Source organism: Oreochromis aureus, linkage group 3 (assembly GCF_013358895.1).
Source record: "Oreochromis aureus strain Israel breed Guangdong linkage group 3, ZZ_aureus, whole genome shotgun sequence".
Lineage (NCBI taxonomy): Eukaryota > Metazoa > Chordata > Actinopteri > Cichliformes > Cichlidae > Oreochromis > Oreochromis aureus.
Window position 1 is genome coordinate 105,770,189 of NC_052944.1, and position 13,636 is coordinate 105,783,824.

Here is a 13,636-nt window from a genome sequence, read left to right on the forward strand (position 1 = left end):
TCAAATGTCCAAAATGTTGTAATTCACAAAATGAGACCAAAACAGGAGTAATGGCCTAATTTAATCAGGTGGGAGGAGCTCCGCTTAAAAAAATCAGGGAGTGTAAGTAATGGTGGTTCATTTCCCGCCTACAACAAGAGAGAGCCTAGTGAGAGAGCCCATCCAGAATCAAAGGTATCGTTCTCTGGTATGTATCAACACGACAGTTTGTCCCACAGAGCTGCCACTCACTGAATCTTTCTGTCTTTGGGACTATTCTGTTGGGTGATGTTTGTGTGAAAATCAAAGAAACAAAGAGAAACTGGCTTCTTTTTTCTACTATAACTGTGTTTACAGGCCAATCCACTGTTTATCTGTCTTACACACTTGACCAAACAACAAATACAAAATTAAACAAAAAGCTAAAAATTAAAATGTATCTTCTGGGGACATAAAAAAAAAAGTTAAGTGCGAGTTGGCCCATCTCAAATAAATGAATAATCCAAAAAGTAGCTATGCTAATGCTGAAACAAAGAAGAAAAGAAAGTAAAATATTCTTCCAAACAAAACGTATAAATTCTAAATGCACAAATCAGTCCGTGCATGATTACATGGCTCTGCCATCAAAAAGTCACCTGCATGAATATATCGCCTATCGTCATTTATTAGATTGATGAGTTTATATCATGTCTGTGTGACTCCACATGTTTAAACTCTGACTGTTATCAGTTTAGTTTACTATACATGAACATGCACAGCAGCTCCTGGGAGACACACAAGTTGTATATAAAACACAAACATATGTGTTTCATCTGGAAAAGCTGTCTCAGATTAACAGGTGAGAGTGAAACAGATGTGTAGGATGAGCTGCTACCTGCTGACAAACATGTGAATACTTCTGCTTTAAAATGCATTTCTTTGTTATTTTCTGTTTAAACCGTGACACATGCCAGTGCTGTCACATTGTTTTACCTGCTGAGAGAGAGAGAGCGACTGCTGCTACAACATTAAAGGTGTGTGACTGATGTACTGGCTGATATTTCAACATGTATGATGGATGATTAATGAAATAACTGCACATAACAAATGTCACAGAAAACTGTATGTCTGATGTATCTGAGAGAAAAACTGATATCAGGAGTATGTCAGATTTTTAAATCATTCATTAATTGTATAAGTTTGAAAAATCATGGTTCTTACTTTTGTGTTCGGAAAAGTCATTGTCATTTTTATTTGTGTAAAATTACAGGTTAAAAGTTACTTCTGTACTTTCAATGAAGACTTATTTAACCAAAATAAAAACACTTTGGCCAGATACCCTTGAAATTCATTGTGATGAAGGTTTAATATAACTCAGAACTAAAATCACAACAATAAAGTAGCTTCTAACAGAACAAGCCTCGGTTCAATCCCCAAATTCCAGCAGACAGCTCTGATTTTTCCACAGGCTTACTGACGCATTATCCTCTCCGAGGAATAGAAGGCGTGGCTGTGGGGAAGTACGGGTGACGTCAGTACAGCGGCAAATGGACCATAAAGTTTGGTTGTGAAGATTTAATCTGCGGTAATAACAATAATAACAATGATGATGACGACAGCGGCTTCTGTGACATAACTGTAGTAACTGCACTTATAGTTTTTAAAGTCTCCATGAGCCGCACAGTGAGTTTATGTACGAGTAGCAGCTGACCACACAGAATGACGTCACACACGTTACTGTGGTTGGTGTTTAAACACGTGCTCACAGCTGTCCGTGCGCGCGCGCTCGGAGGATCAGAGAGGCCTTCTTACCGAAAGCGAGGAGCAGAAACATCAGCATCTTTAAACAGTCCCGTTACAGCTGATCCTCACCGGACCACCGACCACCGACAGCTCTCAGATCCGTTACTCTGCTGAAGGAGGCGCAGAAAGTCTCCTCCCTGCTGGACAGGAAACACTGACAGGGGGCGTTTCTCAGCACCAAGCCGCTGTTTTATTTTCTTTATCGATGATGTCATTAATACGTCTACATTAACAACAGAGAGACCACAGCAGAGGGACAAATGACAACTCCTCCCAGCTTTCTGATTTTTGAATCTGTCCTGGTTTGAATGTAACGCTCGGTTTTGTCTTTAAATGTTCTGAATAAAAGTTCATTTATGAATCTTGGTTCTTTAAATACAGGACACTTTATAAAAGTTAGGGGTTGTTCATGAACTGTTTCATTAAATGTAAAAAAAGTGTTCAGAAAATGGAGATGACTGAATTCATACGTGTTCATAATGTAGTGACTGTGTTTCTCGTTTCTCCAATAACTTGAGTATGTGACTAATGGGACCACCAAGCTGCTGCTTAATAAAGGTGGCGGTACAGTCGGGGGCGGGGCCTATTATTAAATTATATTATTTACTGTGAAAGAATGTGGAATGAACACGCAATCACAAGTTGCAGCAAGCTGCAGTATCAGCAGTAGGAAGATGTTTGATTTCTGACCAACACAAAGACAATTCTACGACATGTTAGGACATATCAGACACCCAGCTCGATCTCACCTGGCAGAAAAGGTGCCTGGACTGTACTTTTTTAATTCTCAAACAATATAACAGTACAGCGCTTATTTTGACATGTCAACGAAGAGTCATATACAAGTATAAGTGGAACAAAGTAGTAGTCAAACAAAAGAACATTTAAAGAACAGTATAGGTCAGGAATAAAGCAGCATACAAGTACAGTAAGGTGACATAACATATACAAGTATGCATATACAATCTAGTTACATCAACCGAAAAGCTGCATCAAAAACTGAAGTAAAGCTTGAGCTTTATTTAAGTTACACTTGTGTAAATACAGCCTCCCACAGCAGGGCTTCATTTTTAAAACCAACCAAAATTGGAGTAATTTTTCAAGAAGCGACATTTGTGAATGAAAAATTTAGCAACTATAATTAAGTTGTTAATTCTATATTCTTTTAAATTTTCTGTAACCTGGACTGTACTTCCTTCATTCCTTCATCAGTAGCGACTGGTTGGCTGTGAATAAATAATCGTGTCCATTTCACACTGAGGAGAGGCAAAGCGTAGAATCCACACCGTGGACCAGCGTGTCTGTTAATCGCTTGCTGTGATACAAGATGATAATCATGTCTGAGTCTAGTTAGAGTAGATAGCGGCTCTGAGGATCACAGAGGTGATCAAGGGTAGAGGACATGTAACCATGACCTGCTGCATGGGCTGAGAGTCTGAGAGCTCAGCTCCTGGAGCAGGAACAGGGGGTTAAAATTAACTTCAGGATGGGACAGACTGTGTTAGCACCTGGTGGGAAGGATTCCTTTAGGTTCATTCACTGATGTGTTTTTAATGTAGCACATGTTTTATTTTGGCTTTATTAAGAACAGCAGATTAAGATAAAATCATTTTTATTTGAGAAATGTCCTGAAACCATTTTGTCCCCAGTCTGGATCTGTTCTTTGTGGGGTTTCTATCAAAAACAGTTTCATGGTTCTCACAGAGCGTTTCAGACGTGTTTCAGAGACACGTTCAGCTGATTCAGGTCTCTCAGGTCTGAGACGTTTCCTGCGTCTGATCCAGCAGCATCACTTCATTCATGTCTTCATGTCTTCAGGTCCTCCTGAGGTCACTTATTGTCAGGTGGCCATCAAACCTCAGAGGAAGGCTGGCAGGAGGACAGGTAACACAACAACCACACACATGCACAGTAATGGATGTTTTCATCTACAGGTTCAGAGTTGTATTAATATCCTTCCTCTCGCTCTGACCCTGTAAACCAGTATATTACTGCTCTGATGTGGCCTCTGTAGAAAAGAGTGTCAGGCCCTTGAAGTGCACACAGGTGGGTCTAAATGTGGTGCGTTAACTGTGTTCCAGCATTTTTATTAAATTATGACCTGAAAAACATGTTTAAGCTCTGTTAGAAACTGCACCAATACCATCAGACATAGATCTGTGATCTAGTGGGAAAACATTTAATATCTGTGTTGTAGATACATATATGAACGTTGGTACCCTGAACTTTTGAATCCACCTTCACAAAGTGCATTTTGGGTCAAATTTAAGGGTGATATTAGCATGTGTGATTAAAAAAAAAACTCCTTTAGATAAAAGTGACGGATCCTTTTTGCCAAACAGGTTAAAGAAGTTGTTGAAATGTTTTACACTGAGCTGATGTCATGAGTCATGATGTCAGAGCTCTGTGTGTATGTGAGCTTCCTCTGACATGTTGAACAGGTGAGTCAGCACTTAGATCTGTGGGAGCTCTGTAAAGTCTTCACAGTGACTGTGGGTCAGTAACAGCTGCTCACTGAGTCACTGACACACACTTCAACATTGTGTGACATCCCACTGACTCACAGCTCTGCAGCAGTTTCTACTGCCGTCTGTAGAGGGCGCCAGAGGCATGGACGTGAAAAGTGTTAAAGGCAGATGACAGTGTGCTCTGTGTGAAACGTAGAATAACCCCGCTCTGCTTTCTAATCCAATGTTTCCTGTAAAGTCTTCTCTGTATGGGCCTTTGTCTGATTTTAAATTGTTACATGAAGAAACTTGAAGCTTTTTATGACTTTATGAATAAAACTCACCTGAAATCTTCCTGTTTTTACGAGTGCTGCATTCAGATGCTGATATTCAGCAGCTGGTGAGCCTCACAGCTCAGATATAACAGGACATAATCATTTAAAGTAAAAGCTGAACATACACAGTCAGAGCCAAAGACCTTTAACAAAAGCAAAATGAACACAGTAAAAATGAACATGTCACAGGAAATCTATCACGAGGTGTGTTTGAGTGTTTATGAAACACAGTTTTATGCACTAACCAGCAACCAGCAGAAGGCGTCTGTGAGCCAGTCCTGTCTGCTCCTGTTTCATTGTATTGATTCTGTTCTTCTTTCAGTCTCCTGGACATAGGTCGTGTCCAAATTCATGGGCTGCATCCTCCTGAGGACCCGGCCTTCGTGGTCTACGTGGGCCGGGTCCTCAGAAGGTCGGGTCAGCTGGAAGTAAACGGCTGTGAAATTGGACGGTCTAGCCTTCTGATTAGTGTCATCGCTCTCTCAGTGGAGTTTAATAAACTCGGCCGTCTGCTCCTTGCTATCTAAAATATAACAGGACACTGACGTAAGTTCTCGATCGTCTCACACTTCTGTTTAATCAGTTTTCTGTTTGACGTTTATTCAGCTGTGTGAAAACCAAGGAGGAACCCACCCGGGTGATTAATAAAGTTTTATTTTATCTAATCTGATCTAATAACTTTAATCTCAGCCAAACCGATTTACTCACGAACAAACAAAACAATGAAAAAAGCCCAACAATATCATTTTTAGGTTGTCTAAGTGACTTACATATTACGTTTAACCTGAGTAGCGAAAGTCCGCGGTGATCTGAACATGATGTGCCGGGAGTTGTGCCGTTCTCGGCGGCTTCAGTGACCCTCGAGCTCCCGGCTCGCTATCGAGCTGGTGGGTAACAGACGTCTCCGAAAACATCGAAGCACTTTTGCAAATATGTGATATCTTGATAAACTGAGCAGATATTTGATGTTTACACAGCTACTTTCTCGCCTGAAAATATGTTAAATGTTTATTTTGTGACCCAGAAATATTAATAAGAGTAATTTTAAAACTTAGTAGCGGCCGCCATTGTTGGAAACTGGAGTTTGGCTGGGCCGCGCTATGAATTCTGGGATATGGTAGGCCGCGAAGGACACACCCGACCCATCCTTCAAATTCGGGGAAAAGGAGGACGCATTTGTCGGCTGCATTCGGAGGAGTCTACGAATTTGGACAGCCTTCGGCGCGTCGCTGTGACGTAATCGGTCTACAAATGCAGCCTCAGGAGGATGGAGCCCATGAATTTGGACACAACCATAGTCTAACTTATAAAGGTGACTTCAGTCTGAGTGTGACATGCAGTAGCGGTTTTTGATACGGGCGACAGGGGCGATTGCCCGGGGTGGCGTCATGGTGGGTGGCGGCATCACGGGCGTCGGCAAAAAGTGTTTTTTACTCGTACTCATGCTTCCCCGACGTCATGCCAGCGCATATCGAGAATGTCGTAGGCACAGATTGGGTTTCTATCGCCCATTTGCTGGGAGTAAGGGCGCCCTTCATTTGCAGGTGCGCCTGGTGCTTGCTACACAGGGAGGAGAGGGCGGGGCAGCGGGGGATTCTCTGGCTGACTGGCGCAGCATCTAATAACCAACTCGCAAAATAAAACAAAATTAAAACAAACCAACAAACATGAAAACACCAGACATTATGATACAGACTTATAATTTGCACCGATGTCAAAATTCTATACGCGAAAAGTGAGCGCGAGAGCTCTCGGTGCGCCTGCTCGCTGCTGAAGTCAAAGTAAACTTTATTGTCATCTCCGCCACATACAGTCCAGTATATAGAGAGACGAGACGACGAGGCTCCAGTTACAGCAGTGCAAGTAAACAAACAATAAATATAAGAAGAGTAAGAAAATAAATATACACTTTAGGACTCGGGGTAAAGGGATCAATAACAATTTAAAATTTATAATTTACAGTTTGATTTAAAGAGTCACACACAACCCGTCGAAAGGGGAGGGGGGCCTGCTTCTTCCAAATAGAGCACTTTTCATTCACAATGTTGTAAATCCAAGCCCATTATGTATTCATGTTTTGAATCCTGGGTTGTGTGAAATCACAGAAATGCACCTTAGACAAAGTGAATCTGTGAACTAAGCTGTAGGTCTGTTAGGTCATGTTGTGGTGATCCTCGGGTTGGGAGTATTGTGTGCACTGGGGATGATCTGATATCGTCGTGTTGGTGTTGTTCCCAGATCATCATGAAAATGTTGTTCCAGGTTCAACATTGCAAGTGACCAATCACATTGTTGTGAAGCGCTTTGGGTGCCTTGAAAAGAGCTAATATAAATCCAATCCATTATTATTATTATTATTCTTTTGCGCGCCAAGCAATTTGTGCATTTATGAAATTCCAATGTTGCAAGGACAATATCAATTCTTCTTACCGTTTATTAAAGGGTTAGGGTCCGTTGATCGGCGGACAGAGGCGGTTTCTTGCAGCTTAAGTACAGTTTCTTGTTTTACCGCATTTTTTCCCGAAGTCGCAAAAGTATGACATCTTAACATCAATGCTCCCTCTAAGCTGCGCACGTGCGCAATTGCGCACTGCTGGCACGGTCTCTGCACACAGAAAATCTGTGTTGCGCACAAAAAAAAAAAAAATCTAACCTGAATTGAAATTAAAATTAATACTTTAACAATTCTGTTTTGCAGTGTTAGTCAGTAAGTGACTGGCTGCTCCCATATGGGATTAGAACGATGCCACCTTATCCTATAGTCCAGCCAATGATGCCATAAATTGTACGTTTTATAAGAAAAAGGCTCGAAAGCACTCTCTGCCTGTGAGCAAAAACTAACTCCACCCCCTCTCCCTTTCCTATTCGTCCAAAAATATACCATGTCGACCAATCAAAAAATGATATGGCAATGTGGCATCTAGTTGATAAGAAACGGGGGGAAGTTTTAGGAGTGACGGCGGTGTTCTGAGATGTGAGAGATTGGAGACGTTTAGCGCAAATCTTGTGTAGTTAGTGTGTAGTGTAGTCAATAGTTTTGTTGTGTGTGTTAGAGCAATGAGGCGACTGCTGAATGTTACAGGTGTTACAGCAGTGATACATCTCCTGTTGTCAGGCCTGCAGGTATCAGGCTGTTGTTCTCCTTTATCTCATAGTGGACAGAAATTAATTTTTGGAGTGGCACAAATAATTTGTGTGGCATCAGATTTGATGCAGAACAGCTGATTGTTCTGTAAATAGTTTGAAATGTTTATTTAAAAACGCGTTGGCTGCATTAAAAAAAATAGCTGCATAAAAACTTGTTTGCCAAACTGAGTTACTTTTTTAAAGAAGTAACTATATAATTAATTGCCCAACATTGGTCATTATATACTGTATTTTGCAGACAGAGTTGCAGGACTCTCTCAGAAAACGGACTCATAATACAAGTCAGAGCTTTATCAAAAGAAAAAGAAGAAAAAAAGAAAGTTGTGTTTTCAAAATTGGAGTTCAAGTTATTTTTACTTCCAATAGTGTTAACATGCTACACAGGTCAATGACTAGATTTTTTTTACATTTTCATTGTAAGTGGGCTAAAGCAGTTAATTAAAAGTAGTCTAACATAAATATAAATGCTGTAATTTGATTATTTTAATAAACCATGTAACTTGGATGGATTAGATGCTGGTGTGACCACAGTGCACACGTCTGATGTTGCTCACAGTGGTCCGAGGGACGCTCAGGGAGTTTGTGTGTTCGCTCAGACACATGAAAAATTAGAGGGAACATTGCTTAACATTCTGATTGGTCACTTGCAATGTTGATCCTGGAACAACATTGCTGTCCTTTTTAAAAATAAGATACAAGATGGACGCTGTCATTACTGTGAAACTGATTCATGTTTTTCCCAGCAACAAACCACACATGACCAAACATGTCCGACTCCTGCAGAAGAACCTCAGGCTGTGTCCCAATTCAGGGTCTGCACGCTTGAAGTACGCATTTTAAGTGTGATTACATCACCGCCACGTGACGACGGCTGTCCCATTTCGAAGTGTACTTCAAATGCATACTCCAAATGCGCTGTCGATTTCCCCAAATATCAAGCGTGGTCCGGTGCACGCTTCGTGGTCCCATATATCCCACAATCCATAGCGCTGCGGTGGGTGTGGATAATTTTGCCGCAAAATACGGCAGAAGGGAGCGGCCGAAGAGCGAACTGTCAAAAGTAAGTACTGAATATTATGTCACTTATTTATGTGCGAATGTTTAAGAACATTAAAACATTACTGTTGGTCACATGTCGGCAAAGTTATGTGACATTAGTGATGTTTGTACTTTCAGCTGTAACTTGGTTTTAAAGCCTCTACTTCTAAATATATATATATATATATAGTCGACCTTAATCTTACAGAGAATGTGATGATTTTATGGATAATTAAAGTCAGTCATATATCCACAAACACAACAAGCTGAAAGTCAGTGATGCTGCTCGGTTTGCAGTCCTGAATATGACGGCACAAGCAGGATTCACTGCACTGTTAATGTTAGCTATGTTATATTGCTGCCTCTGTTCGGTGGTGTCGAGCCAAACGGACTTTAACGTGTGTTTGAACGAGCTGACGGTTCACTCGTTAAGCTGAAAGAAAGATGCTTTAATCACAGGAGTCACACATGTGTCCACTGGACCATCTGGAACTCTTCTTGTTTAGCACTCGTAATAACACAAACACTAAATCCTCCTTCTCTTGTGCTGTTTTGTAGCAGTGTGTACACCTGAGACTGTCACCTGTCTGTCTGTCCTGCACTCTCTCTCTGTTTCTTTCTCTCTGATTGTGGAATAAAAGTATGAACATGTATTTATAAGTTACACTTGTGTTTGAATCCTGCAGCTTATCACACATTTGATTTCCATGTGTGACGACTGCAAGTGTCCAGAGTGAGGACAGACTGAGGGACCCACTGCTGCACATCATCTGTGAGGCTTTGCACCCCTGATGATCCACCAGGACAAACTCAGCAGTGTGTGAGGAAGAGGAGGAGGAAGAGCCAGCAGCAGCTGACAGATGGAGAGAATAGACAGACTGTTCCCTGTTTGTGAAGGACTGCTAGGAAAGTTTAACATTGTCATGATATGAGTGAACAGTTGTTGTTTAAGGTGCAGTTCATGTGGAAGCCACCAGAGGGTGGTGTGGGGATATAATAAAAAGTGATGGCTAGAAGCTAAGACGGTGTCATGTCTGCTCCCTGAAGCAATATCATAACATGGTGTCAGAAGTGAACTGCTAAGGCTATACAAGAGTGTCGCACACATGGAAGGGCTTAAGCCGCCAGCTGGACTTGATTTGCTGCAGGGGAACCTCTCGGAAAATTGGAGACGGTTTCGGCAACGGTTCGAGCTGTATCTCGCGGCTACAGGAGGTGCTAGCAAGCCACCCACGGTACAGTCTTCACTATTTCTTCACGTTGCTGGAGAGGAGGCGGTTGAAGTGTACAATACCTTCACGCTTATGGAAAATGGTGATGAGAATAAGCTGACGAAAATAATGGAGAAATTTGAGGAATACTGTAACCCAAAGAAGAACATAACCTATGAAAGGTACAAGTTTTTCACGTGTGTGCAAGGGGATATGCCAATTAGCCAGTACATCACGGAGCTAAAGCTAAGGGCCAAGTCATGTGAATTTGGACAACTGCAAGAATCCCTCATCAGAGATCGCGTAGTGTGTGGAATTACATCAGATGCAATGAGAGAAAGGCTGTTAAGAGAAGATGACATTACTCTCGAAAAAGTAGTTCAGCTTTGCATTGCAGCTGAGACCACAAAAGCTCAAATCAAGCAAATGCATGAGGAGGATCACAATGCTCAAGTCTCTGCACGTGAAAGTAAAGACGAGATGCAGTGAGACATAAGCAGACATGCAAAAAAAAGACAGACGAAGTAAGAAGAAACCGAACGACAAAGACCAAGCAAGCACATTTAATTGCAAACGATGTGGAACTAAGCATGCATCACGTCAATGCCCTGCTTATGGCAAACAGTGCAAGAACTGCGGGAAAATGAATCACTTTGCCAGAATGTGTAGATCGAGAAAAGTGCACACTGTCGCAGATGAAGCCACGGATCAGCAGGGAAGTCTGTTCATTGGGGCTGTAAATGCAAAAACACAGACACGAAAAGATGAATGGACTGTAGAAATAAAAGTTGGCCACAAACCTGTGAAATTCAAACTTGATACTGGTGCACAAGCTAATGTGGTTCCCTACAGTCTACTACGAAGAATAGGAAACAAGCAAATGCTTAGACCCACAAATGTCAGGTTGTCAACATACACCGGAGACAAAATAGCAGTTAAAGGAAAGAGCACTTGGGCAGTGAAATACAAAAAGAAAAGTTTTGTTTTGAAGTTCATTGTCGTAAAATCAGAAACCAAGCCAATTCTGGGAATTCAAACCTGTGAAGAAATGGGACTCATCAAGAGAGTGATGGCACTGAATAAAAGTGATGAAATGGACATCTTCAAAGAATTTGCTGATGTGTTTGAGGGCCTAGGTTGCCTTGAGGAGAACACACCATTCAAATTAATGAGAGTGTGTCACCAAAAGTTCATCCACCGAGAAAATCCCTGTCACTTTGAGAGAAAAACTCAAAGTAGAACTGGACAGAATGGAAAAAATGGAGGTGATTACAAAAATTGAAGAGCCTACCCAGTGGGTGAATCCAATCGTCATTGTGGAAAAGGCTACTGGACGACTGAGAGTCTGCTTAGATCCACGTGATCTCAATACAGCAGTCATGAGAGAGCACTACCAGTTGCCAACAGTTGAAGAGATAACGAGCCGACTGGCAAGGCCAAATACTTCACTGTGCTGGACGCAAGCTCAGGATTTTGGCAACTTAAATTGGATGAAGCCAGCTCTCGCCTCTGTACATTCAACACACCTTTTGGTCGTTACAGATTCCTTCGCCTGCCTTTTGGAATTAATTCAGCTCCAGAAGTATTCCACAGGACGGTGAGGCAGCTGTTTGAGGGGATTGATGGCGTCGAGACATACATAGACGACCTTTTAATCTGGGGAGAGACTAAAGTACAGCATGATGACAGACTGAGGCAAGTGCTTGAGAGAGCAAGAGCAAAAAATTTCAAGCTGAACAAGGACAAATGCAAGGTAGGCCTGGAGGAAATTAAATACCTTGGCCACATCTTCTCGGCAGATGGTTTGAAACCAGATCAGAGCAAGATAGAGGCAGTAAAGAAAATGCCTACACCAGAGTGCAAAAAAGATGTGGAGCGATTTCTGGGTATGGTGACATACCTAGCAAAGTTCATTCCAAACATGTCACAACACACAGAGCCATTACGTGGCCTTACCAGAGATGATGTTGCATGGCAGTGGGAAGGTGAGCATCAGCACGCGTTCAACAAATTGAAAACATTTCTGACTGAAGCTCCTGTGCTCAGATACTATGATGTACAGCTTCCAGTAACACTATCTGTCGATGCTTCGAAAAGTGGACTCGGTGCTGTCTTACTGCAAGAGGGCAAGCCAGTTGCTTATGCATCACGCTCATTAACAGAGACTGAACAGCGTTATGCACAAATAGAAAAGGAGATGTTGGCGATTGTGTTTGGTGCAGAGCGTTTCCATCAGTATGTGTATGGAAGAGAAGTGAACGTGGAGTCAGATCACAAACCACTAGAAGTGATAATGAAAAAGCCGTTGAGCAGTGCTCCAGCAAGAATACAGAGACTCCTAATGAGACTGCAGAAATATCAGGTACAAGTACAGTACAAGCCAGGAAGTGAAATGTACATCGCGGACACATTATCCAGAGCATATTTGCCAGTGACCAGCTCATCTGATAATGACATAGAAGACCAGGTGCACATGGTAATTTCCAACTTGCCTGTGACAAGTGCAAAACTAGAGGAATTCAGAAAGGAAACAAGGAATGATGTGACACTGACGAAACTTACAGAGACAGTTCTGGATGGATGGCCAGAAGCAAGAAACCAGGCTGCAACAGAAATCCAAGCGTATTGGAATTACAGGAACAAATTTCAGTAGTGGATGGAGTTCTGTTCAAAGGAGAGCAGCTTATCGTTCCTGCAGCACTGAGAGCAGAAATGCTAAAGCGCATTCACGAGGGTCACTTGGGTATTGAAAGCTGCAGACGCAGAGCGAGAGAAGTACTCTTTTGGCCTGGAATGTCACAGAGTATCACAGAGATGGTGAACTGCTGTGATGTGTGCAGTACTCACCAGAAACGACAGAACAAAGAGCCACTACATCCACATAGTGTTCCAGAAAGACCCTGGCAGAAGATAGGTGTGGACCTATTTACCTTTGACCAGCAGGAATATCTCCTCTTAGTGGATTACTATTCCAAGTTCATTGAGGTTGAGTGGCTGAAGTCAGACACGAGAAGTGCAACAGTTATCACTCATCTTAAGTCACAATTTGCCAGACACGGAATTCCTGAAACGGTGATTTCAGACAACGGACCACAGTTCAGCTCCCATGAATTACAAGACTTTGCAAAAGAGTGGGAGTGCACAGTCAAACGGAATGGCAGAGAGAGGAGTACAAACAGTGAAACTCTTGTTAAAAAAGGCAAAAGCCGAGGGGAATGACCTGTATCTATCATTAATGAATCTGAGGAGTACACCGTTGGAGGACATTGGAGCGTCACCAGCCCAGCTGCTAATGGGTCGGCGCATAAGGACAAGACTTCCAATGACATCACAAAGATTGCAACCCCAAATGGTCACTAAGACGGTGCAGCAGTTGTTAGAAACAAGACAACAGAAACAGAGAGAATACTTTAACCAAGGCACCAAAGCACTTCAGCAACTGCAGGTTGGTGACACTGTCAGAATGTGACAACAGGGTGTATGGAATCCAGCCAAGGTGACAGGTTTATCTGAACATCCAAGATCTTATGTCGTTCAGATGCCTGATGGACAGACATATAGAAGGAACAGAAAGTTTCTAAGGCAGTCAAGGGACAATCAAAACGTGACACAGCAAAATGAGTGTGATAAAACACAGGGACAAAGCGAGATGGACATGCAAAGTAAAAATGTCACTCCCACAGAGTTTCCAAGTTCC

General features: G+C 42.1%; 1 protein-coding gene across 1 annotated transcript in view; it reads right to left on the minus strand.

The window, feature by feature from the left end:
• Positions 1 to 1,842, minus strand: part of LOC116313649 (fibroblast growth factor receptor 3-like) — a 43,194-nt gene extending 41,352 nt beyond the window's left edge. The window contains exon 1 of the mRNA XM_039609101.1: positions 1,771 to 1,842. Coding sequence (XP_039465035.1) covers positions 1,771 to 1,798 — 28 coding nt within the window. The 5' untranslated portion in view covers positions 1,799 to 1,842. The remainder of the gene's footprint in view (positions 1 to 1,770) is intronic.
• Positions 1,843 to 13,636: the final 11,794 nt, after the last annotated feature.